At 49.6% G+C, this 26,131-nt stretch overlaps 1 protein-coding gene across 1 annotated transcript in view; it reads right to left on the bottom strand.

Moving 5' to 3' along the window:
* Positions 1-26,131, bottom strand: part of KDM3B (lysine demethylase 3B) — a 2,029,046-nt gene that overhangs the window by 589,118 nt on the left and 1,413,797 nt on the right. Inside the window, exon 16 of the mRNA XM_069651588.1 lies at positions 17,357-17,623. Coding sequence (XP_069507689.1) covers positions 17,357-17,623 — 267 coding nt within the window. The remainder of the gene's footprint in view (positions 1-17,356; positions 17,624-26,131) is intronic.

Here is a 26,131-nt window from a genome sequence, read left to right as displayed (position 1 = left end):
ATGCTCATGAATACAAGAGAATACAAGAGAATACAAGAATACATAGCAGTGCACACATGCACAACCACGGGAGGTGGCAAGGCTAAACATTAAGCATTTCAACAACTCAACATTAAGCATCTCTTACCTCCGCACCAGGCTCACCTTCAACCGAACAGGTTGCGCAGCACTGCTTGGCCGACTCTGTACTCCTCCCTGGAATCCTGGTTGACGCAGTAGATTTTCGTGAAGGTGTCCGTCGACCTCCAAGTAGCAGCCATGCAGATGTAGGGGCACACCAGACAGGAACGCCATAATGGCAGCGATCGCTCTGGTCGAATGGGCTCTTGGATGGCCAGGCAACGGTCGGTTTGCCAACCGGTGACAGTGCATAATGCAGCCGGAGAGCCATATGGAAAAGGAGGGCCAAAGTTCACAAACAGCTGTGATGTAATCTTGAAACTCTTCATGCGGTCCACGTAGAACTTCAGCGCTCTAGCCACATCCAGCAAGTGCAAAGTCCTCTCAGCTGGCGATGAAGGCGACAGGAAAAAAACAGCCAAAACTAAGGGCTCGTTGAGATGGAAGTCCGACGGCACCCTGGGCATGAAGGAGGGCCGAGTCCTCAGCACTACATTCGTCTCGTGGAATGTTAGGTAGGGGGGCTTAGAGGAGGGGGCCTGGCTCCCTCCCACTCGTCTTGCGGAGGTTATGGCCATAAGAAACTCCCGTCTTCCACAATAGAAATTTCAGCGGCACCAAATGCAAAGGCTTGAATGGTGGACCCATGAGCCTCGTCAGCACCACGTTGAGCTTCCACGTCGGGGCCGTAGCCTTCACCGGCGGGAACAAGCGGAACAGTCCTTTCATGAATTCCTTCACCAGGCGGTGGGACCACAGCGACTACCGCCCCAGAGTTCTGGTTTAGCGGGAGATAGCCGCCAGATGAATTTTGATGGAGGCATGCGCAAGCCCCGCCTTGGCCAGCGACAGCAAGTACGGCAGTACTTGAGGGGCCGTAATCCGTAGAGGGTTGATCTTCTGTGCACGGCACCAGACAAAGAACCTCTTCCATTTATGTCCATAGCACTTAAGAGTCGAGGAAGCCCTGGCCTTGGCAAGTACCTACTTGCAATCTGCCGGGATATCGTAGTTTCTGAACTCTAGTGCTGCAGGAGCCAGGCCTGCAGGTTCAGCGATGCTGGTTCGTGATGCAGGATCGTGCCACCTTCCCTGCCGAGAAGATCCGTTTCCGTCGGCAGCTTGACTGGAGGGGACGCCGACATATCCAGAAGGTCCAGGAACCATATCGGTCTCGGCTACGCCGGTGCGACGATGATCATCCAGCACTGGGACCGTCTGAGTGGACTGAGGAGTCGCAGAAGCAACGGTGGAAACGCATAGAGGAACAGGCCGTCTAAGGGAAAGGAAAATGCGTCCCCCTATCTCCCCGGCTGGGGAAACCTGTTGGCGAACCTCCGGCACTTGGTGTTCGCCACCGTCACAAACAGATTGATCTGGGGATTGCCCCATCGTCTGAATAGGAGATCCACCTGATCTTGCCGAAGCTCCAATTTATGGCAAGAGCACACCTCCCTGCTGAGTGAGTCGGCGACTGTTCTTCACTCCTGCCGGGTGAAAGGGTACCAGGAACATCCCCTTGGGCGACAGCCCAGTGCCACAGATCTTGTGCTTCCTTGGAGAGCGCCAGGGATATGGTGCCGCCCTGCTTCTGGGTGTAGAACATCATGGTGGTGCTGTCATATAAGACCCATACTACCTTGCCCTTAAGGGACAGAAGGAAGGACCTGAGAGCCAAAAATACTGCCGGAGCTTCAGAATGTTTATGTGCAGCGCCCTCTGCTCTGGGAGCCAAAGGCCTCTTGGCATGGAGATCTCCAGTGTGCGTGCCCCATCCCTCCAGGGAGGCGTCCATTGTCAGTTTCCTGATGCGCTGGGGTCTGGAAGTCCATGATCCGGTGGTGGGGCAACCACACGCATCGCTTGTCGGAGAGTCTCGTTGAGGGCGTTCTTGTCCTCAAAGTTTCCGGCCACTTGTATCCAATGGGCGTCGAGGAACTCCTGCAGCGGCCGCATCCACAAACTGCACAGCCGCATGAGATGGATGCACGACGACATCATGCTGAGCAGGGACTTGATGGACCTGACCCTGGCAACTTCCATGGTCAACAGCTTTTGTACCTTGCCCAGGAAGGACTTTATCCTCTCCGACGGTGAAGCCAACTGCGCCACCGTGTTGAGCCTGGCTCCCAGGAACAGAGTCCTGCGATGGCACCAAGCAGGACTTCGCATAGTTTATCGAGAACCCCAGTTCCGTGAGCAGGCGGACGGTCCTCGCTGTGTAGTCGACGAGTTCCCCTAGACTTTGCTCGGATGAGCCAATCGTCCAGATAGCGGTAGACGTGGATCCCCTGTAGGCGCAGCCGCGCCACCAGGCATTTAGTGAAGACCCTTGGCGCCGACTTCAAACCGAAGGGCAGTGCCTTGAACCGATAGTGCCGCCCTTGGACCACGAAGCGCAGAAATGTTTGCGTATGGGGATATGGAAGTATGCATCCTCCAAGTCCAGTGAAGACAGGAAGTCACCTTCTTCCAGCTGTCCCAGCACGTGCTGAAGGGTGACCATCAGGAATTTGTGATTTTATGTATTTTTTGAGGCGGTGGAGATCTAGGATGGGCCGCGGGCCGCCGGTCTTCTTTCGGACGAGGAAGTACTGTGAGTATAATCCGGAGCCTCTTCGGGACAAGCTCCATCGCACCCTTTTCCAGCATCGCTCGTACCTCCAGAAGTAGCTGTGGAATATGGTTCTCTTTCCTGGCCACAGGTGGAAAGTGGGGACACTTACTTTGTAACTCCAGCGTGTGTCCGTGGGCCAGGGAATCCAGCACCCAACGGTCGGTGGAGATGGATTTCCACACACCGACTAAGTGCGCCAGCCGGCCTCTTACCGGGGTGCTCGGGTGGGGGCCCGACTGTTAGGGAGAATTCTCCTTCTAGGGATAATTTCCCTCACCTAGTGGGTCCCCCAGCAGCTTTGCTGGATTTCTGGAGTTTATTTTTTCCACCTGGTAAGAGTGTATAACCTTTTTCACTCTTAGATGTGTTTTGGCCTATGTGTTTTTACTCATTGTGTGATCTTGGGCAGTGGAGCACCCCACTCCAGATGCCCCTGTTCTTGTATGGGTTACACAGCACCCTCAGTGTGGTAACCCAGGGTTGTCTTTTAGACTGCCCTCCGACTCCATTTCGCTGGGGCTGTCTACTGTCCCCCAGAGAAAAGTAAAGTTGCTATTTACTTTACATAGTCACTTTTACCACAGACCCAGTACACCCCACCTTACATGGAGTACTGGAAAGGGCTAATCTGTACCCCTTTTCTGTCTGTACCCCCCTGAGCATTGTTTTGCTCTTAACATTTAGACTTGGCTGGTGGCAGTGGTATCTACCCTAACTTTTCTACCGCGATTATATTAGATAAACATGGCAATACTTTTGGCTATTTCACAGCCTTAAGCATAAACCCGCTTGACCAAATCGTCTTTCTTTTGGCTCCGGTTGGGTTTATTCGCCATTTCTTTTTGTTAAAGTCCTTCTTGTGTTTTACTTTGCGCGGCAAACTAGGTTCGCCTTCTTTGTTCACCGTCTTTTGGCGGGCTTCTGCAGAGTATCCAAGGAAACCCAAGTCACACTTTGCCATGATTGGCTGAGGTGGTTGTCCCGGCTGGACAACCCCCCTGCAGCGTGATTGATAGCCAGGCTGTGTGAATGGGGGTTTTTGCACATAAAAGGCAGGTCTCTTGGGCTAGAAGTCAGAGTCGCCTCTGGAACTACAAGGAACCGAAGAGAAGCAGAGAGAACGACGGCTGTTGCAACTACACCGTCCCGGTGAAGCCCTGCTGCAGTCCTGAGCTATCTACCCTTCGACGACTAAGAAGATCCAGTCCGGAGTCTTCTTCCCTTGAGCCTGGTGGGGATAACCAGCTCATCTTCTTGAGACAGAGTTCTCCGTCGTGGTCGAAATCGCTGCACACTGCTGTAGTGGTCCGGATAACCGCCTGCCGAGCCTTTCCTGTTTATAAGGAGCGCACCTTTTTATTCGTTGTCGCTGCTGCCGGCTTCCTCCCTGTGTGGTGCAGACCCCCTTCAGACGTCCTCCTTCGCAACGAAGCTCCAGGAATCGTGGGTCTGCAGGAAACCAAAAGGAACAGCTGCCAGGGCACCAGCTGCACCACTGGAATAAGGTACTGTGTTCTGCTCGAGGAAACTGGGTGAATCCCTTTTCTTCATCCTCAAGGCTCTTCCTCGTCTTCCCTCCTCCTTATAACTCTTGCATCCGAACATTGACAATATCAAAGTACTTTTGGGCTACGCTGAATCGTGAACTAACGGTGTGATCTTTGACAACAGGTCTCCGGTGTCACTTAACCTTGGCTCCGGCCCTTTGACTTTTGAACTCCTGTTTGAGTGTTTCTCGATGCGGTCTGCCTAACCTAAATATTGCCTGTGATGTTTGCCTCCCACTCCCTCTGGGTATCTCATGTGCCAAGTGTGTTTTTGCCCTGGTAGCATTTCATGTCACGGATATGCTTTTATTTAGTAGACCGAACTGTCAAAAAGTGATCGCAACCGTATCGTGTTTTGTTCATAACATTGGTTCATTCAAACACAGGGTACTTACCTTGAGACATACTGTACAAAGTGAATTGGTTAGTTGTAGTATATTTAACATGTGGTTTTGTTGTGTTTATAACTGATGGTTTAAAACTAAATGTACTTCTATTTTTTACCTGAAACCTTGAGTCAGTGTTTGCTTGAGTGTCAGTAATTGTGGTCCCTTTGTGTAATCTCTGCTACTACTCATATGCTCTTGAAATAAGTCTGGCTGCTCTGCTACTGCTACCACTATAACTTGGTAGTACAGGCTTGTACCAAAGGTAAAGCTTGTATTACAACCTGTGGTCTTAATCGTGTGTAGTGGTCCCTAAGGGCACTGCACAGGATTCTGCCCAACACCGACGTCACGGCCGGTTCAGTTCTGCTTCGCTGAGGCCTTGCCACCTTGGGTCCCCTGGCAACGACGATGTCCACCGGCCTTGCTGTGGCCCCTGTAGGCTTCCTGCGACGAAGCCACTGGGAGCCAGTGCAGAGATTTCAGTCCTGGAGGATACCATCCCTGGGCTTGAGGCCAAGGACAAGTCTTGCAGTCCTGTTCTGGAAAGTTGCAGAGAGTAGAGGCAGGCAGATTTAGATAGACACTGTTAGAATAGTCCAGACTAGAGAGCACCAGGTCTCTGGAGACAGTGAGCTTCTGGGGGAAGGAAAGGAAATGAAGAATACCTCTGAGGAGGTGCAGCTGGTAGTGTGACTTCTTAGAGAAGTCAGATGTGAGGAGAGAAGGAGAATGTGGAGTCGAAGATGACCCTGAGGTTTTTAGCCTTGCAGGTGGGTGCAGGAAGAGGGCCAAGAGAGGCCGGCCAGAGAGCTGCAGGGAAGGAGGGAGTGGGTGTGCCGATGAGTAGAATCTCAGTCTTACTGGCATTAAGGCAGAGGTCATTGGAGGCACACCACTCCTGGATAGCACAGTCGGAGGGGAGGGAGGGAGGGAGGGAGGGAGGGAGGGGAGGCGGCCGAGGGTAGCCTGAAAATGAGCTGGGTATCATCCGCATAGCACTGAAAATGGGGGCAGAGAGCAGCGATCCGGTGGGCAAGGAGTGCCAGGTATTGGTTGAACAGCCAGGGAGAGAGGTTAGATCCCTGTGGGACACCACAGGTAGAGAAAAAGATATCTGAGAGGAAGGACCCAAGTTGGACCTGGGAGGGTTGGTCGGAGAGGAAAGAAGTCTTCCACGCCAGAGCCCGACCAGTGATACCCAGGTTATCACGGAGACGGTTGAGCACGATGGCATGGTTGACAGTGTCAAAGGCAGAAGAGATCAAGCAAGATGAGTACGCACAGGGTGTTCGAATCAAGGTTGGAGAGCAGGTCTTCACGGATGCTCAGGATAGCAGTTTCCATGCTTCTGGCAGCTCTGAAGCCAGACTGATGGTCATGAAGACAGCCAACAGATTCGGTGTGGAGATTCAGCTGGGAGATGGCCAGTTTCTCCAGGAGCATGCCCAGGAAGGGAGTGATGGAGATTTGGTGATAGTTAGCCAGGCAGGAGGGGTCGGTAGAGGGTTTCTTAAGAAGAGGGCGCACAAGGGAGTGCTTCAGGGGAGAAGGGAAGACTCCAGTGGCGAAGGAGTGATTGCAGAAATCAGCCAGGGCAGGAGCCAGGGAGTCGATGTGGTCCTTGATAGTTTGAGAAACAAGGGTGAACCTGTTTCGACAAGACTTTCATAGAACAGACTTGTCTAGAAACCTTGTCTGCAGAGAAAAGGGGAAAGGCAGGGAAGGAGGGATGGTGGCTGCAGAAGGGCCAGAGGAAGAGCAGGGAGTAGAGGGAGGGAGGCGATAGGCAGAGAGTGAGGACAGGATGTCCTGAGTTTTTTAAATGAAGTGAGAAGCTAGTGCCGGGCAGAAAGCCTGGGAAGAGACAGGAGCGGTAGAGACTGCGGCAGGACTGGCCAGTTCCTTGCAGATTTTAAAGAGTTCAGCAGAGTTGTTTTTTGCCGCAGAGATGCGAGCTTGGATATGAGCTCTCCTGAGTACGGAGAGCCGGTATTGCCTTTGCAGCAGGCCAGTTTGTCAGAGGATGAACATGAAGCACGCCATTGCCTCTCGGCCACCCTGCACTTGCGTTTTAGGTTGACGAGGCCCAAGTCATACCAGGAGTTACACTTGGCTTTGGGCTTCAGGCAGATTCTCATGACAGGGGCAAGGATATCAAGAGTATATGAAACACTTGTCTATAGGCGCGTTATAAATGCCATATCACATCAGATATAGAGGGAGTGTAACATGGAGAGGGCTGTGTCAGGATGAGAGCCAGCCAGAAGGGGACGAGGGGGTGAGAAGATGGCGGCGAAAGCCTCAACTGACACGCGCTTCATGTGTCGGATGACCGAGAAGGTGGGTGGCAGTGATGGAGGGGGCTTGGCCTGAGGGCTAGGGAGGGTGAGGTGGGAGGCTAGGAGAAAGTGATCACTCCAGGAGAAAGGAGTGGAGAGAGGGACAGAGAGGGGAAGGTCTAAGGAGATCAGAACATCAAGAGTGTGCCCTGCAGAATGAGTCGGGCCAGGGGGGAGAATGGTGAGTGAGAGAGTCGCAGAGGTCACGAAAGAGTCCAGAGGGGGGGACAGGAGGTATCCAGGTGGATGTTGAAGTCACCAAGAAGGAGGAGTTGAGTGGTTGATGTTAGGGAGAATTCTCCGTTAGGGCTAATTTCCCAAACCTAGCGAGTCCCCCAGCAGCTTTGCTGGATTTTTGGGGTTTATTTTTTTCTCCTGCTAAGAGTGAGACTTTTTCTCCCACTCTTAGGCATGATTTGAGAATGTCCTTGGACTGTAAATGTGTTTTATGGGCTATGGGGCCTTTTACCCCATAGGGCTTCATGTGTTTTTGGTATGTGCGTTACACAGCACCCTCAGTGCAGTAACACAGGGGTGTCATAGTGACCCCCAAACAGACTCCATACCCTGGGACTGACAACTGTCCCCCAGGTCATGTAAAGTCACCAATGACTTTACCAGTCCAAAATTGTGAACAGAACCAGTACAAACCATCATATTGTGGAAGTACTGGAAGGGGTTAATTCGATTGCCCCTGGGTCTGTTTCCAAGGGGGCACTGTCCAGTCCCCCCTTGTCAAGTTTCTGGCTGGTGGCAGTGGTTACCATGCAAAATATTCCACCGGAATATTTCCTATGGGATTTTCGCATTGATTTTAAACGCACCACTTTTTGGTGCAATGTTAAAGATACCGCCAGTTTATTTAATATATAATCACCGGTTGGGTCTTTTTGCCAGAACTCTTTTCTAAAATGGCGTTCGTGTCCGTCTTCAACTCCAACCAAGGTCGGGCCCTTTGTTCCACTTTTTGGCGGGCTTCTCCACAGAAGCCCTCCAACTGGTGCCACTCTGTCTGGGTTCCACAGGATGTGTGGGTGGGGGCATGGGCAGCCTGGACTGTGTTGCCTTAGCAAATCAAGTCTCACACTGTTCTGATTGGCCCAGTGGTGAGCCACCTGGCTCACCACTTAGCATGTATGAGTGACAGCTAGGCTGTTGAATGGGGGTTTTTCTGCATAAAAGCAGGGCTTTTGGGACTGGAACTTCAGAAGTCGCCACAGGACCTAAGAAATCCGAAGAGGGGAGAAGCTGAACCATCTGCAACAACGACACGATCGGTGGAGCCCTGCTGCAACGACCTCACCACTTTCCCGACGACAAGAGAAGATCTTCTGCTGAAATAGTCTTCTTCCTCTGAGCTGGTGGGATCAACCAGTTCTCCATTTTCGCCTTCAAGGACATCTCTTGGTCGAATCGCCCGTGCCAAGCACCCCGGCGGCCAGATAGCCAAGCTTCACCACTGTGACCGCGAATAAAAGGAACACACCTTTTAACCGACGAACTCCGCAGCTGGTCTCTTCCCTGGGCAGTCCAACGACTCCAAGTTTCCTCCTCGACGAGATCTTCTCTTCCCCTGGTCGAAACCACGAATTGCACCCGCTGCCAGGAACAACTGCCACCGCTGGAGCTTCCTCAACTTTAAAGGTACTGTGTTCCACCTGGCCTCCCTTTCTACGGTTTGCTAAAGGTGACCCTTAAATCCTTGGCTTTCCAACTGGGTTGGCCCCCAGACCTTCTAACTTTACCTTCTGAATCAACCCAACCTCTTTTGAACCTTTTTACAAAGACTTGAATGCATTTCTAAACTGCGATCTTGGACACATTTCACCTTGCTCCATTTAAAGTGGACCTGGCCTATGAACTTTGGCTCTACAGTAGACTCTGCCTTCACTAACTTGTTTTGGTCTTATAAAAGTGTTGGGAACCGTTTTATTTTCATGACCTGCCCTTTTCTCTCCCTTTTTACTTAATTATTGGAGTGCCATCTAAGTTACTCGCCCGCATCGGTTTTGACAAAAAGTGGTGTTTTGACTTAGACTTGTCTAATAATTCTTAAGGGAGGTGTGTATACCTTTCTGACTGTTTGAACTTGCTTTGATTTATAGTGCTAGTGTATTTAAGTGTGTGTTAAATAAATAAGTATATACTTTTGATACAAAGCTCTGGTCAGTGTTTGCTTGCTCTACTGTGTTTTAGGCCCTATTGTGTATCCTCTGTTTACTGCCCTACTCTTCTTGAGAGAAGTCTTACTGCTCAGCCACAGCTACCAGGTAAATCTGGGTGGTACAGACTGCTACCAATTGGGTTTACTGCTTACTCCTGTAGTCTTAATCTTCTAGCAGTGTTCCCCAAGGGAACTGCCCAGGATTCTGCCTAACATTAACCAAATTAAGGAGGGGAATGGCCTGGCTTGAGGGGGGTTTCTCCTTGAGAATGTCTTCTACAAAATCCTGCTCGGGTACCACTTCTTGAGTAGTGATTTGGAAGTGATCTGCTGCCTTCCTTAACATGGCATTGAAGGCCATTTCGTCGTCTACAGGCGAGGCCTGGTGAGCCGGGGTGGACGGAGGAGAATCCAGGCACAGAACATCCGCGTCCTGATCTTGTTCATGGGTCCGTCCCCACTTGCTGGGTTTCTTCCCAATTGTCTGTGGCATCCGCCTGGTCCTCATTGTAGCCCTGCAGGAAGGAAGGTTCTTCATCTTCACTGTAAATGTCCTGATAAGTATCCGTCTGGACCATGTCTTCTTGATGGACGGGGACTGAGGGCTAATGATCTTGGAAACGTGAAGCCGATTTAAGATTAGGTTCTCCTCAAGATCATTTCGGGGGAGGGTGTTCAGAAAAATTGATAACTTTTTCAAGACGATCCATACACCCTTCAAATTTCTCCCTTGCACACTTTGAGGAACCAGAAGGGCCTACAGGTGGAAAAACGTCGTCTTCCACCCCTTGATGCTGAAATTTGTCACTCAGGGTGTTGGAAAGAGGCTCTTGACTGTCTTTATAAGTCTCGCGAGAATCGGGGCACCATGGCGTATCTATAGATTTGTCTGCTGCCTGCCCCATTTTTTCCGACGGAATACGTATCAGCCCAACCTCCAAAGTAATTCTTGCAATACTGTGTTCAATCAGTTAATGGGTCCGAACGTCTATCGGTAGATTTACCGCCTACCGCGGCGTTAGATGGCCTAGCGTTGGGTTTTTCGACTTGAGGCCTAGTCGTAGATTTTGGGCCTACTGGGCAGTTAGGGACTGTCGGAGCATCAAAATTCCGTGCTTCGACGTGCAAACCTGATTTATGGGTAGCACCCTTTTTTTGTTTTGGAAAGCCCAGTCGCAAAACGCTGCTGCGGATTCAGAGAATGCTGTTGATCTGAACGATCAGAGGAATCTGCCGAAATTTTCGACAGCCCTACTGGCGCTTTCACCTTTTTTGACGTACCCATCGAAATAGGTGGAGGGGTTGTGTGTTTAGTGTAATGCGTTCTTTGTACGCCCCTGTTGCCGGGTATTGTCCCTGAAGCGAGACTAGTGTCAGGCCTTGAAGGGTCGGGAACGGGCGTGGCAGACCTAGAAGTGTCTGCCTCGAGGTCCATCTCATCCGCAACGGATGTTTGGTCATCAGAGGTGCCCCCGTCACTTTCGGTGGGTGTGGCGGTGGGGGAAGAGGGCGACATACCATACGCGGCCCACTGCTTTACACAGCGCTCCTTAAGGGTTTTAGGCCGAAGGAGTTTACAAGCCGCACACCGCTTCTCGTCATGATCTAAGGGGAGATAGGAGTTGCACGTCCTGTGCTCGTCCTTTCACAACTATCTGACCCTACACTTAGGGCAGAACCTAAATGGAGTCCTTTCCATAGCAAAAGGTGTAAACAAAGATGACCAGACCTAGAGGGTAAAATGGGGTAAAGAGGAACAACATGCCGAAGCTATTGCCACCCCGACCCCACTCTCCCTACTGTGAAGGCCGGCCAGAGGGCCCGGCCACATGGATGCTTCAGCTGCCGGATCTTAGGTGCCGAAATCCACTGCCGTAGACAAATCCCCCGCAGTCTTTGTCGAAGTTGTCTTGCCGTCGAAGTGACTTCAAGAGGGATAACCGACAAGCTGGTTTAAGATAAACAATGTCTCTTATGTAAGAGCTCCGCTAAAGGGCGACGAGTTATCTGGGCGGTAAAAATCAATCTGAGCGACCTCGGCGCGTGAGGAATTTTGGGTATAGGTCACGATAGGGATAGTATTACAGACACGCCTATGCCGATGTCCCCCTTCGGTCCCCGAAAGACAAGATGCAATACTCGGGGGTTACCATCGACACTGCGCCCGGGAGGATCTGCGGACCCCTAGACCCGAAGACCGGTAGCTGCATCAGCCTCGAGGCACGTGACGGTAGAAGGACCTGGCCTGTAACTACCGCACAGGAGAGTCCTTGGGAAGGAGTCTCCCTTGCGGGGTGCGCTAGAAAATATTGGCCCTGGTTCGATGCTTCACGAAGTTCTTAAGATCCTCTAGAGGTGACCTTTGGAAGAGCTCCTACCACCTGGCTAGTCTGTTCTTCAGCGCCTTCGAGGACAGCGAGTCACACTCTGAACATGATTGCCAACCGTGGTCTGAGCCAAGGCAACATAGGCAGAGGGCATGGGGGTCTGAATTTGGGAAGAGCCCGTTGCAGGATGGACACCTGCTGAACCCTGTAGAAGTCGACATGCGTCGGGGAGGAGCGTGACGCTTGAGGACCGAGTACCTGAATGATAGATAAGACAAAAAAGACAAAGAGGAAGAATCAGCGTGTGGAATTACATGGCCGAAGCCAAACACAGGAGCGCTGGTGAATTCGGCCCATTCCCGTCGACGCAGAAAAGGGGACTGGGGTGTGGCACCTGAGGGCGAAGTCAGGGCAGCGCATGCTCCCTGGGCTACGCCCCTGCATGCTGCTAAATTTAAAGGGGAAGAAGGTTTTTTCTGGTGAAAAAGGTTCCATCTCCCGTCTCTTGGAAGGGATGCCCATACACAAAGGAGCAAAGGGGACGGGACGCAAGAGTATGGGCAGAAATTATTTTCTTGCTTTTTACGCAAATATTGCAAACAAAATCAATCCCCCAGTCATGGAACGAAGGGATAATAGTTCCAATCTATAAAAAGAGCGATCTGGTGATCCCTGCAATTACCGACCGATCGCCCTTTTGGATTCTATTGGTAAACTATTTGCCTCAATACTGCTGAGACCTAAAGCGCTGGGCAAGCTCAGCTGGTCTACTAGATCCAAGGCAAACGGCCTTCCTCCCGGAAGTGGGCACAGTCCTGAATATTTTCATATGGAATCTTCTGAAACAGAGGTCAATCGATACTAAATCACAAACCTATTTAATTTTATTAACCTCGAGCAGGCTTTTGATGCCATCTGCCACGATCATCTATGGTCTATGGCGGAAGCTTGAATTATGGGACTGCCCAAAAGCATTAATTGAAGCAATGCAAGCACTATATACGGACACCTCAATCCAGATCCGCTTAACAAGAGAAGGTTTCCTTTCAAGCAAGATCCCAACATATCGTGGCATTAAGCAGGGTTGTGTGCTAGCACCCCTGCTGTTTGTCCTGTATCGGATAGACATGGGAGAGTCCCAAAAACAAACACTAGCTTTTCCCCCAAAAATAAATGAAAGAACTATCACATGGATATTATACGTGGACAATCTGGTCTTTATTGACCAGACACCAATTGGCTTACAAAGACGTCTGAACACATTTCAACGCTTTCTGGAAGAAAATCATATGAAGGCGAATGTTAAGAAATCAAAAATATTGATCATGCAGTCAGCTCGTGTTACTAAGAAGAAGGCCGAACCGAATGCATGGTTTCCGAATAACCAGAAGCTGGAAATAGTCAACTCAATTATCTACCTGGGAGTAAAAATAAATAAAAATGTAAATGAGTCGGGCCATTACCAGCAAATGAGACAAGCTGGTTAAGCTTGCAAAGCAGGGAAGAGCAATACATAACCGATACAGGACCTACTCTATGATCCCCATCCTAACGTTCTATAAGCAAAAGGTGGTGGCAGTCATTGCTTACGGAGCTGAGGATCTTCTAAATTTGTCCTGGAAGGTGTGGGGTGTTTGCAAAGGTTATTTTTGGAGAAAGGTACTGAGGCTGCCAAACTCTCTCCTGGGATGTATGATTCGATTTGAATTGAGATAGTTTTCCACATCACTGAAGATAGCAGAGAATACAATTTCCTTATATCAGAAATGTATAATGGACTGCCCTCTGATACCATTTGTCATTCTTAATAATCCATCCACGGGCCATGACAAATATTTAAACTAGTGGAAAGAGCGATGTAGTACATTTTTGACAGAAAAATGTTTTGAAGAGGAGATGTTGAAGACAAATCCCCTTGAAGTGAAGAAGTCATTGCAGGAGATTGACTGGAAAGATACCATGGATCAAAGAAATAAATACCAATTGTGCAATAACTTTATCTGGGAAATAAAGAAACGAATGTACTGTTAAACTATTCAAAAAAAACCTCCATCGGCCTACTTTTGAGATTTACTTATAAGAACTAGACTCAATATCCTCCCTACTGGAGAGGTTAGGCTGATGAGAAAAATTGATAGGAATGAAGCCAGATGCCGATATTGTGGGTGTACTGATAGTGCGGAGACGATTAATCATCTAATGATCTCATGTCCAGCTTTAAGAGATGTGCGGGGGAGGCTTTTGGGTGCTTATTATCAATGTAATTAACCAATTTCAGATGAGATGTGATGGAAGGGAATAATGTCAGAGAACTTTGGTGCAACAATTGCGGCCATGAAATTATTGAAAGGTGCAATTCTGGTAAACCAGTAGAGAATTGCAATACACTGGGATTTGAGTGTATACGAGTGAAGTGTACTTTTTAGTACTTGATGGATTAATGTTAAAGGTTTATACTGTATTAACCAATAAAACATTTAAATAGTAAAAAAAAGAATGGGGCTGGAATCATCCTGTAAAGCCCACTCGATGGGTGAAAGCACTGGAGGATGATGAGCCAGATCCAAGATGGCCACCTGCCTGGCAGGCTCCGCCGTGTGCTGCTATGCCCCTTTGAGGCCTTGTGCCACACCCTGGAAGGGCCGGCACCAAGGCCCTGAGCTAGAAGAGGTCTCAAACATGGGAGGAGAGCGCTTGGGTCTTGCACCCTTAGCAGAAGCGTCGGCATTGAGATCCCTCTGGTAGGGACTGAGCTCTCATCCGGATAACTGGTAGTCGAAGCAGCACGGGTGATGGCTTCAAAGCGTACTCCGGTAGTCTGGAGCCCTTGGCATCTGTGCCAGTAGCCTTGGTGGATCTAGCCGAGGAACAACTCTTGGAGGTGGCACTCGATGATCCCTTACCCCCTGGGGTAGACTAAAAGGACTAGCCTGATCAACCTTCTGTGGACAGCCTTGCAGGGCCCCTGAGCCCCTCAGCCTGGGAGCCGGTAGTCTGGGAGGCCTCGGGTCTATCCCCAGAACGCCCCGGAAGGGCCCCCGGGTCCCTCGGCTCGGGAGCCGGTAGCCTTAGAGGCCTCGGGCCTGCCAGAACCTGAATGCGAGGAACCCCAATCCGTGGGTACCCCGTGGAAGGAGTGTCTGTGCTGTGGATTCATGCTGAACAGAGTTCCTACCTTGTCTTGACGAGAGGTCCCGGACACAAAGTCCTTTAGGTGGGGTGGACAGGGGGTCAAGTCCTAAAAATTAAAGTGGGGGGAGTGATCAATAAACGCAATGGGATGTGACATCGCCAGAAATCCGCATATCAAGGTGAAATATGCACATTTCATTAAATTGGCTTTGCATGACCACCTAAATTACACAGGACGAATGGCTTTTGCCTTTCATAAGATCAACACACAAAACCAAGAGGATATTTTGTTCTAAAAGTGTTTTTGAAAACATTAAAAAGGTGTGAATGTTTTAAACTCCAAGAAACAATAATATTTTCCCTGGAACTTGCAGTACCGAAATGGGACATTTGACCTTTAGTTACTTGTTATTTATCATCAGGTTATATAGTGCAATGGTGAAGTGTCCTGCATGCAAACCTGACAACTGTGCTTTGAGCCCAGAGGTAGGCTTTAGTTCATAAATTCAAAGAGGACATTCAATATTTCTCATTTTAGCTGGGGGGACCAAGTCCGCCCACTGAAAAAAGTGGGTGGACTCTGTCCACTCGCGTGTACCCTCGTCTTGAGCCCTGCGGGTGGAGGAGAAGTGTGGAAGATCTCCCTCCACCGTGACAGACTATTATTCAATGCACTGTGAATGAGAGCGCTACAGGCCGCACGAGTCCCATCGGTGGTCGGGCCACAAACACTCAAGACAGTGTGCATGGGGGTCAGAGGCCAGGAATGAGCTGCTGCAAGAGGCGCATCTCGCAAATCCTCCTGCGGTCGTCATGCGCCACAGAGGTGAGGCACAGAAGGGAAGTGAAATAAGAATTGAATAGCAAAAGGTGCATGCGGAAAGCTAAAAAAGTCTCAGTGCTGGCTGCCAGGTCCGACACCATCCTTGCAGAAAAAGGGACTGCGGTAGGCGCCGGAGGGTGCAGTGTTCCCATGCCTAAGGCCGTGACCCCACACGCTATACTAAGTTTAAAGGGGAAGCTATGTTTTTCGCTGTCAAAGGTTCCGGTACCGTACCTATGTTGGGGGACACCCACAAGGATGGAAGAAAGTGGACAGGAAGTATTAGTACGGTTTTTACTCATCAGTTAACTTCTTCATGTGTCTTCTGGAACCTTCTTCACATCCACAGGACCCTCCTAACTTTTTCCCACCTCCCAAAACTCTTTGGAAACTTTGGAAGCTTTTGGACACAAGGCCCCATACAACTTAGGGTTGGACTTTATAAGTTGGGGTTGTAATTCCTGTGGACTGTTGGTGATGTATCCTATCAATTACCTTCCCTTTAAGGCATGGGGGAGGGTTCAGGGGGAGGAGAGGTGTTGAAGTATCACTTTACATTAACTGACTGATTGTATATATGTATTTTACAATTAGTGTTGCGTGATATTATTGCCTGCTCTTAATGATTTTCATAGTGTGTTCTTGGCCAAAAATAGGTATAATATTTTTATAACTAAGTGTAATCCTTGATTACTCACGGTGTGGACTCCTGTGCACCCCTGATCCCATACATTTCTCCTGAGACTTAGCAATGACCACTCTCCATGCTACCTTGATTAGTTTGGCTACAGCTCCCAGAGTTTCCTTCTTCACTACAGTTAGGGTTGCCGCCTAAACAACTGTCCACCCGGCCAGAGTTTATAAATCCAGTCGAACATGCAGCTGCAGTCTTCCGATTTCAGTGCAGGCTCTTGTTCGGACTCTGTTCCAGTGAGCGGCATCTAGAATAGTGGAAGTGGTACTCCTATTATCTACAATCCAGGCCGGATGTTACCTCAGACAACCAATCGTAAGGATCTAGACCCGGCAAACAGAAAATGGCTGTCTAAACATGGACAAAGCGCACACTTGCCCAGCAACAGATTTCCAGGCATGCAAGTGTATTAGGACGAGACTGTCCCAAACACAGTCTTTACCAGTTTAGCCACACAAAGATAACCTCAAAATCCAAGAAGCAAAAAGGTTTGGCAAGCCAAATTCCACACGCTCAGGCACACCAACAAAGATGAAGAGTGAGGTATATGGGTAACCCTCATCCACTGAAAACTCCAATTCTATCACACAAAGGGTGCAGTGGTAGGCTCTGTAAAGAACCCATGTCGGCAGAACGTCAATTCTGTCCATTCCTAGTAGTCCACACAAGCAAAACAAAATGGTAGTAGGGGTCAAGGTATCAACAATACAATGGTAGCGCAATGTTCACCATATATGGGCATTTGGCTACTGCCATGGTAAAACAGCAACAGGATGCTGAAGCCAAAACCATGGAGCGGTCACTAGCATACTAAAACTTTTTGGATGAAAAAAATGCACCCAGTAACATAATTGGGTATTACTAAGGGCAGCACACCAAAACAAACTGCAGCTACAGTGGGGCCTTCAGTAAAAGTCCCTTGGACAGCAAAAAGTAAACCACACAAGCCAGCAAAGAGAAAAGGGGACTTAACAAAAGGAACATAAAAATATAATTAGTACTCAAAATATGTTTTGACATATAGGTATCTTATAACTTCTTGGTTATTTAGTTTTACATTTAAAAGCACATTCTCTCTCCAATGTTAAGTGCAAAGCGGTTGAAATGTTAAATCTTTATGAATATCAATGAACATCTTAAGAACTAACACTCATTCATGGTGACAGCATTTCTCACCATCTCAATGCATGGTCTTTTTCTTTACCTGGCCTTGTTTCCAACACTCCCGAAATATCTTCCAATTGTTTTTGTTGCTGGGGTCATGCAGACAGAGAAGCCTCCCTTCGCAGAGCCAGGAATGGGAAGTGTGTGGGTCGAGAACGTTGAGCCCCATCACCATTTCCTTTGCATCTTTCTGTGTCTCTGTAGGGTGGTTGGCTCGCTTTGCAGCATCAGAGGTCTTTTTGTTTTCCACCACAGAAGCAATTATATGATCCAAAAAGTTGGGTAAACTGGCTTTGCCCTTGGTACCCTGTAATACAAGTAAAATAATGAAAATCAGGAAGAGGTGCAACTTCTAAACACCTGCAGAAGCGCCGCCACAGAGTACCTGATGTTAAAACAATATATATGCACATAATGGATAATTTCAGATGCAATAATTGTCCTTTCGCCATTTTATCTCATTCCAGGAAGTAAGGTAGTACTGAGTCTGAGAAGGTTCCATCCCATCACTCTGGCAAATGGCCCTGTGCATTTTTCTAGTTTCCCTACTGTTGGAAACATTTTCTAGAAGTCATATGGTGAGGGCTTAGGATGACCAGCATATAGTGTTAGGCAGGCTTCACATTAAGCTATTCAGGACTCTCACAAGGGTAGCTGGCAGGAGAGACGAAGCTTTGCACCTAGGAAGAGCAGTGTACACACAAGCATGCACACACAAACCACACCAATAGGTCTAAACACATTTTCATTATAATACAGTATTGCAAAGTAATACCTACAAAATTACACAAGTAAGTAACCTTTCACAATCAGAGAAAAAAACTTTTGCTCCGTCCCTGCTTCAGGACTGGAGCAGGACCTTTATTCACCATATAAAAATACATATTTGGGTGTAGCTGGTGTGCATGTGCATCATCCATGCTACGTTCACACGCTATATTCATCAGTATATTAAAATGCCCACATTGAGACGGAATGCTTTTTCTACACAAGTTTTGTAACTGGGCACTATTTTTAAAATCAAAATGTTCTTCTCTTTCCTCTGTGCTCCCACTGGTCCAAGCTTCCAGTCTATGCCACAGTATTTGGGATTTTCAAGCTGCACATCATGTAACAGGAGTGAGTTTCTTCAGATTCACACACTGTCTATCCAGTGTCTGGGCTTGTATCAAGTGGGGAATCAGTGTTTTTGGAATGCTTTATCCAGGAAGACACTACAAAGTGACCTTGTGCACTGGTGGGTGTTAGGGAGATTTATCATTTGTATGCTTCATCCACTCTGCAAGTGAGAGCCCCAGCACTTTTTGCAGGACTTCTGGACCTTTTTCGTTAAAACCTGAATGAGTGGCGCCTTTATCCACTCATTCATTCTTATGGGCTATGTCTCTTGGAATTCTGTTCTGTGTTTTACCTGTACTATGGAGTTTACTTTCCTCCATATCTCTTTTAAGGCATCTGTGTTTTATAAGCTCCTTATGGGCAGTGTTAAAGAACCCTTTGAGTTCTCCTTTGATATTCTTTTCTTATCCTTACTAACTACAGTTCTTAAGGATAGAGGGATACTTTGTATCCCTCCTAAAACGTTATACTATGAGAGATTGACACATCCTTATGCGGAGAGCCAAGGAGATACCTAGTATCCTCCTTCGCTCTACTCCTGTGACTTTTTAGTCACGACACCCTTTAGCTATGGCTGGTGGCAGTGGACGTGTTCTACCAACTATTGTGCTATTTTGTACTGCAGACTGTAAACAGTCTCAGATGTGCACAATAGGGTCACCTATGTTCTGACATGGTGTTTCCTGTCTTTTTTTGCCATTTCTAGTATGGTTGTCATTTGTTAGCGTTTCTTCTAACATTCTGGGAGGGGGTGGTCTGTGTGTTTGTTTTGCCTTTGGTGAGAGCCCTAGGGTCTCCCCCCCTAGGCTCCAGTGTGTCTGGGCAGGCAGGAAATGGGGAGGACTTCGTCACTCCCCTGCCCTTTGTCTACCCGAGTGCCTGAATGAAACCAGTGTTCCCTGCGGGTCCGCATCTCCTGATTGGACAATCAGCCACCCTTTTCTGCAAACTGTTGAGCGATTGCGGAGTGTGCACCGAAACTGAATAAAGCGTGAGGTTCCTGAGGGGAAAGGCAAGTTGACCACGGTAACTTTAAGTAACCGAAGACGCGTGCAGACCCTTTGCATCACTGTGAAGGTACCTCTGCTGTCCTGATTGCGTTTTCTATATGATAAGAAGAGCTCCGAAGAGGACGACTCCTTCCCTTTGGCTGGTGGAACCAACCAGCCCTGAGACAAACTAAAATTTGAGCCATCTCCAGAGGTGCCGTGCCTTTCCAGAGCGGCAGACCGTGAATACCAGGAGACCTGCGACCCATTTGTAGTGCAACTTCTTGCCGAGGCTGAACCTATCCAAGTCTTTGCTGAGCTCCAGTTGAACCTCCAGAGAAAATCAGACTCATCCAAGGCCCCTCACCAGAGTGCAGGACTCCAGGAATCCAAGATCGACCGGCGAATCGCGTCCTTAGTTGGTGCTGAGAAAAAGGTGCCAAAACCGCAGACTAACCAGAGAAGCTGAAGAAATCCATGCCAGAGGTCCACTCTCTCTCTCGAGACTGCTGCTGAGACATCCCATTCAGAGTCCTGAGGCATCAGGAGACCGGGTCCGTCGCTGCTGCACAGAGGAGCATCAAGCAACAAACTTTTACTGTGGGGTGAAAAGGTATTGCTTACCTTTAACTAAGAAGTCGCTGCAGAGTGTTGGAGTGCATGAAGAGTAGTCCAGGGTGTGCAATGTTAGGAGTGTGCCTCCTATGAGCACCTGCATAGTTATTTCTGTTAATATCTTGAACTGTATATAGTTCAGGCAATGTTTATGTCTACCATCTGTGGATGCTCATATCAACCATTGACTATAACGATGCTTAGCATTCATAGAACCACTGGGTGAGGCCTGGAGTGCGCAGAGGTTCCAGCTACCAGGTGAGAGTCGAGATGGTGTGCTGAGCTGGGAGGTCCCCGTTCAGGACCTTAACTAAATAACCTTGAGTTTATACAGATACTCACGTTTCCTGGAAGTTATTATCCTAACAACTGGTGACGAGCTGGCTAGCGAGCAGCGACCTCTGGCTATTGTTTGTGACTGCTGACTGGATTTCAGAAGACTGCCCTGCCGTCATCATGCCTGGTACTTTGCGGTCTGCAGAGCTGGTGAGGTGAGCTCTGAGGTAGTCTGGAGCAACCCGATTTGCCTGCTAGTACCCGGAGCCAGATGAAAAGATGCCACAGGTAACCCCAAATCAGGCATTGACTGGGTCGAGTGAGTGTTAAGGCAGTTCCTGAGCACCCGTTGCACCACCCGTGTCACGACCCAGAATCCGCTGGGAATTATGGTGCGAGTTAACTCATTTGTTGCAAGGACATATTGCCCGGTGAGAGCACTAGCGGCGCAAACAGAGCGAGGAAATCCACAAGCGGACGACCCTGAGCACGATTGGGGAATTTCAAGTCTGCGCAGGCAGCTATCAGGTTTGTGGTATCAACTTTCCCAGGTGGTTAGAGGAATGCACCCCAAAAACGTGCAGCCTGTTCGGTAAGAATTGATGTAGTAACACTGTGCGAGACTACACAACACTTATCTGCTTGGTATTAGGTAACCCACCTTTTGGTATATGTCTGTACTACACAAGTTGGTAGTGTGACCGAGCAGCCAGGCCTATCTCAAAAGGGGTAAATATGAGCTGTAGAGCTGTAGCAATGAAATTCGCAAATACAAGTAGCCAAATAACACTTACACTCAAGGTTTCAGTTATAAATAGTTATTATTTAACATCAATTTTTAACCCCTTAAGTGCCAAGGAAGAGGCATCTAGTCCTTGGAATTCCCACCAGGGTGCCAAGGACGAGATAACTCTTCCTTTTTGGCACTCTGATTTGAGCGATCTCTGCAAAACCGGTATCGCTCAAAACAGTAATCCAACCCCCGGGCTATGTGAGGGGGAGGTCCTCCTTCACTGCCAGGGTGCTAGATTACCTTCAGTTTCACGTTGGCGTGCGTAAAACACGCCGACATTAAAGTACATTTTCACTGCAGTAGCCATTTCGGGCTGCTGCGGTGAAAATGAAAGGTGAGTCTCCACTTTTCTCCCCCTCGATCTCTGGCAGAGATCGAGGGAGGTGTCATTGGAAAGGGGAGATTCTCCCCTTTCCAACGACACTTTTTATGAAAGCATTGCTGGGCGCAGAGTGCTCGATCCGTGGCCAACAATGCCCACTAGACACCGGGGATGTCTGAATGAGAGGGGGTTGGGGGGGGGCTGCTTACAGTAAGCAGCCCTCTCTCCCCCTCCGGCCTCCAAAGCATGGGGGCACATATGTGAAGAACCCTGGGTGCAGATGGCTGATCATCTGCCCACAGGGAAGGGGCAAAATTAAAAAAAAAATAAAATGAGGAAATTAACTGGGATGGGGGTGGGGGTCAGGGGCCCCTAGACACCAGGGATTTTTTGTTTTGCCCCCGTGAAAAGGTGGTGGAGCCCCCTCCCACACCAAGTTGAAAGGGGGGCCACCCCTTGAGCCCTCCCTGGGGGCAGATTTCTGCCCCCAGGCAGGTGTACATGAGGTGGCCCCCATCCGATTGGAGGGGAGGGGAAAGGCCACCGGGAATAAGTGTGAAGGCCCCAAAGGATGAGGCCTGCAGGTTAGGGCCCCCCTGGGGGCAGATGGCTGATCATCTGAACCCAGGGAAGGGGGCAAAATGAGAAAAAGAAAACACAAAAGGGAGTTTTGGGTGGGAGTGGGGGGGCACAAGCCACCAGGGATTTATTTTACAGAAAACACCCCTTGTAGCCCTCCCTGGGGGCAGATATCTGCTCCTAGGAAGGAGCATCTGAGCCCAGGGAGGGCTGCATGAGATACCCCCCCTGCATTTGGTGGGGGGCGGGGGGAGGAGGGGGAAGAGGGTCACCCCCATTACATCAGAAAATTAACCTGCGGTTTAGGGTGCCCCTCAGCCCACCCTAAAGTGTAGTGTACCATTTTCCATTTTTTTGTTTACCAAACTTGCCTTGGCGCACAGGGGAACATTGGTGTGCCAATCTGGCCCCATGGTGCCCAAACCTTACTGCCCCACACACACCGCCAACCACACATGGCCTACGTTCCCGCGTCCCCACACGCGTCCCGATGAAAACGGTACCTCACATGTGTGGGTGCACCTACCGGGGGCGCAAAAGGAAAAGGGTAACCCACTGGTAACCCCAAGCCTTTCGCCACTGACCATTTTTTTCATGTGGGAAACCTACAGATTTGGGCCTAGGGTGTCGAAGCCAGCAAGGAAAACAGGGAACCCCATGCATTTCCCAAAAGAGGACACCCGTGGGAATCCACACATGCCCAAATTGGAGGGGCGGCCCATCTCATGTAGCCCTCCCAACGAGCAGATAAGGGAGGGGGGGCTGTCCTGCACTCCTCCCTGGGCTCAGGCGTCCGTTCCTAGGAGCAGATATCTGGTCCCAGGGAGGGCTGCATGACATGGCACCCACTCCATTGCGGCTGGGGAGGGGGGGGAGCAACACCCCATCCCATTAGAAAATTCCCAGACCCTTTGGGGTGCCCCCCCTAAAAAGCGTTCCACCATTTTCACTTTTTTCCTTTGGTAACCCAACTCCCCTTGGTGCAGAGAGGCACATTGATGTGCCAATCTGGCCCCAGGGTGCCCAAACCTTTCTGCCCCACCCACTGGGGGGGCTGTCCCACTATTTTGGGGGCCCTCTCCCTCACCCCAAATGGGTGGCAGGGGCACCTCATGCAGGCCTCCCTGGGCCTCCTTCAAACAGCCCAAAGGATGGGGACTGCAGGTTAGGCCCCCCCCCTGGGGGCAGATGGCTGATCATCTGCCCCCAGGGAAGGGGGCAAAAACAAAAAACAAAACAAAAAAATAACGAAAGGGAATGTTGGGTGGGATTGGGCGTGGGGGACACTAGCCACCAGGGATACATTTTAGAGAAAGGGGGGTGGCCCTCCCCCTCAGGGGAAATGGGGGCACCCCTTGTAGCCCTCCCTGGGGGCAGATATCTGCTCCTAGGAAGGGCCATCTGACCCCAGGGAGGACTGCATGAGATGCCCCCCCTGCATTTGGTGTGGGGGGGTAGAGGGTCACCCCCCATTACATTAGAAAACTACCTCGCGGTTTAGGGTGCTCCTCAGCCCGCCCTAAAGTGTAGTGTACCTTTTTCATTTTTTTCATTGTTTACAAAACTTGCCTTGGTGCAGAGGGGCACATTGGTGTGCCAATCTGGCACCGGGGTGCCCAAACCTGCCTGCCCCACCGACAGGGGGCCTGTCCCACCATCCCAAATGATGGGGGGGGGGGTGTACCTCACACCGCCATTTGTAGGAGGCCCAGGGAGGCCTGCATGAGGTGCCCCCACCACCCATATGGGGTGAGGGCCCCCAAAAATGGTGGGGCAGTAAGGTTTGGGCACCCGGCGCCAGATTGGCACACCAATGTGCCCCTTTGCTCTGCGCCGATCCGTGACCAGCAATGCCTCATGTAGATGGTGTCCTTGGAGAACCTCCCCTTTCCAAGGACACCACTTTTTCCTACATCCTTGGTGGTCTAGTGGGCCCCAGGGCCCCAAAACCCTTCCCACCTCCCCTCGACTTTTCTTTTTTCTTTTTCACCTCTTGGGGCAGTGATCATCTGCCCCCAGGGTTCTCCAGCGCTGTGACCTAGTAAGCAGCCCCCCTCCCCCGCGTCATAAACAGATCTCTATTGATCCGGTGACATTGCTGCCCACGGATCGCGTGCCCGGCGCCCGATCAGCAATGCCACACAATGGGTATCGTTGGAAAGGGGAGAATCGCCTCTTTCCAACGATACCCGCCTCGATCTCCGGCTTGAAATACAGCCGGAGATCTATGCGGAGAAAGGGCACTCACCTTCTTTCTTCACTGCAGCAGCCGAAAATGGCTGCTGCAGTGATTTTACTTTCAGTTTCACGCCGACATGCATTACGCACGCCGACGTGAAACTGAAGGTAATCCAGCCCCCTGGCAGTGAGGGGGGGAACCTCCCCCTCAGATAGCCCAGGGGTTGGATTACAGTTTTGAGTGATCCCTGCTTTGCAGGGATCACACAAAACAAGGTGCCAAAAAGGACAAGCTATCTTGTCCTTGTCACTGCGTATGCAATTCCAATGACGAGATATCTCATCCTTGGCACTTAAGGGGTTAAAAAGTGCAAGATATGTAACAATCAAATATACTTTAAGATAAGAATACTTTTCAGAATCAGCATCAGTTAGTGGATATATTCTTTGGATATGCTTATTACACACTTCCTAGACCCAGAAGTGACTTCATTCAAAAGGACAGTAATGGCATTTATATATCACTAGTTATACTTTGCAGATTCTGAGGTTGTAAAAAAGGAAAAAGGTTAAACTGGTTCTCAAGGCATGTGTCTAGACAAACCATTCCCAGCAATAACAGTCTAAAACCAAGTTGTCAAAGAACTAGAATAGTCTGCAGGGAGCCAGGACAGCCAAAGTTAATTGGAACACAGTCCATGGAGCCAAGTCACTTCATAGATAAACCAAAGTCTTGCACAAAGTTAGAGTTTTGTAGAAATCACTTGCAGGGTCACAAGCTGTCAAGACTGTGAAAAGCAGAGTTGGAATCAACTCTAAGGTAAGCCAATGCTTAAAACTCAACTGAGTTTTCCTCAACTGAGAAAACACAGCTCATAAAGACACTGAGCTGAGTACTCCAAGTCTAAACAGTACCTCTGGTTTGAAGAGTGGTCCAGCTGCATTTTGTAATGTTACAGAGGTGCACATCCTAGATTCCTGAGCCTCAGCGCAGGGACAAGAGGCAGGACGTCTGGAGGACTGCTGTGGCAGCAATTTGGAGGTCGTCCATAGCTATGGGCTCTTTTCGGATCAGCGGCACTTCACGGTTTCAGCGCTCAGTAAACAGCACCACCGCGGATCTTGCATTCCGGTTGGGCTTCCTTCACTCCTTTGGTCCTGCACTCTGGCGAGGGGACTCAAGCTATGCTTGTCCTGCTTCAAGAGGGTCCATGGGAGACTCCTCGAGCTTCTGGCCGGATTGCAGATGCTACACTACTACAGATTTCTCTACCGATGGCATTCCATTCTTGCAGCAGCGAATTAGTACAGCCAATCAGGGAAGATGCTCCAGTGGATTTCGTCTCTGGGTTAGTTGGTCACACTAACCCAAGGGAAGAAGTCGTCCCTTCCGGAGCTTCTCTTGACTATCAGAAATGGAGTTTCAGCACAGCAGCAGGGCTTCCACGGGCCATTCAAAGGTCCAGGAGGATGCAGCAAGCTTTGTTCACGGTTCAGTCAGGTGTTTCTATCAGTGTTCGACTGCCTCTGGTCCCCAAAACCCTCCCTTTTAAGCAGGTTTCTCCCATTCATGCACAGTCTAGGGTGTCAATCACACTGCAGGGTGGCTGTCCTGAAAGGACAGCCAGCCAGCCAGCCAATCAGGACTGGTTGCGTTCAGGCAACCCTAGAAACAAAGGACAGGGAAGTTTCGGGAACCTCCCCCACATCCCGCATTTCCAGACACACTGGAGCCAGAGGAGGGCTTCAGGGCGGAAACCTGCCAAAGGCAAAACGAACAAAGGGCTCAAACCTGGCTCAGCGCAGAGAGTAAAACCCAGGAAAGACCTCACAAACAGAAAATGGTGAAAAAAAAGAAGACAAAATGGTCACCCATGGGTGTTTTAGTGCAGCTGAGGATTCAGCCTATGGTAGAAAAGCACAATGGTAGTAAAATTAAACCAC

Source organism: Ambystoma mexicanum, chromosome 3p (genome assembly GCF_040938575.1).
Source record: "Ambystoma mexicanum isolate Mex_15411 chromosome 3p, UKY_AmexF1_1, whole genome shotgun sequence".
In the NCBI taxonomy this organism is placed as follows: Eukaryota; Metazoa; Chordata; class Amphibia; order Caudata; family Ambystomatidae; genus Ambystoma; species Ambystoma mexicanum.
The sequence above is the reverse complement of the archived record's forward strand: the minus strand, read 5'-3'. Positions and strand labels throughout refer to the sequence as shown.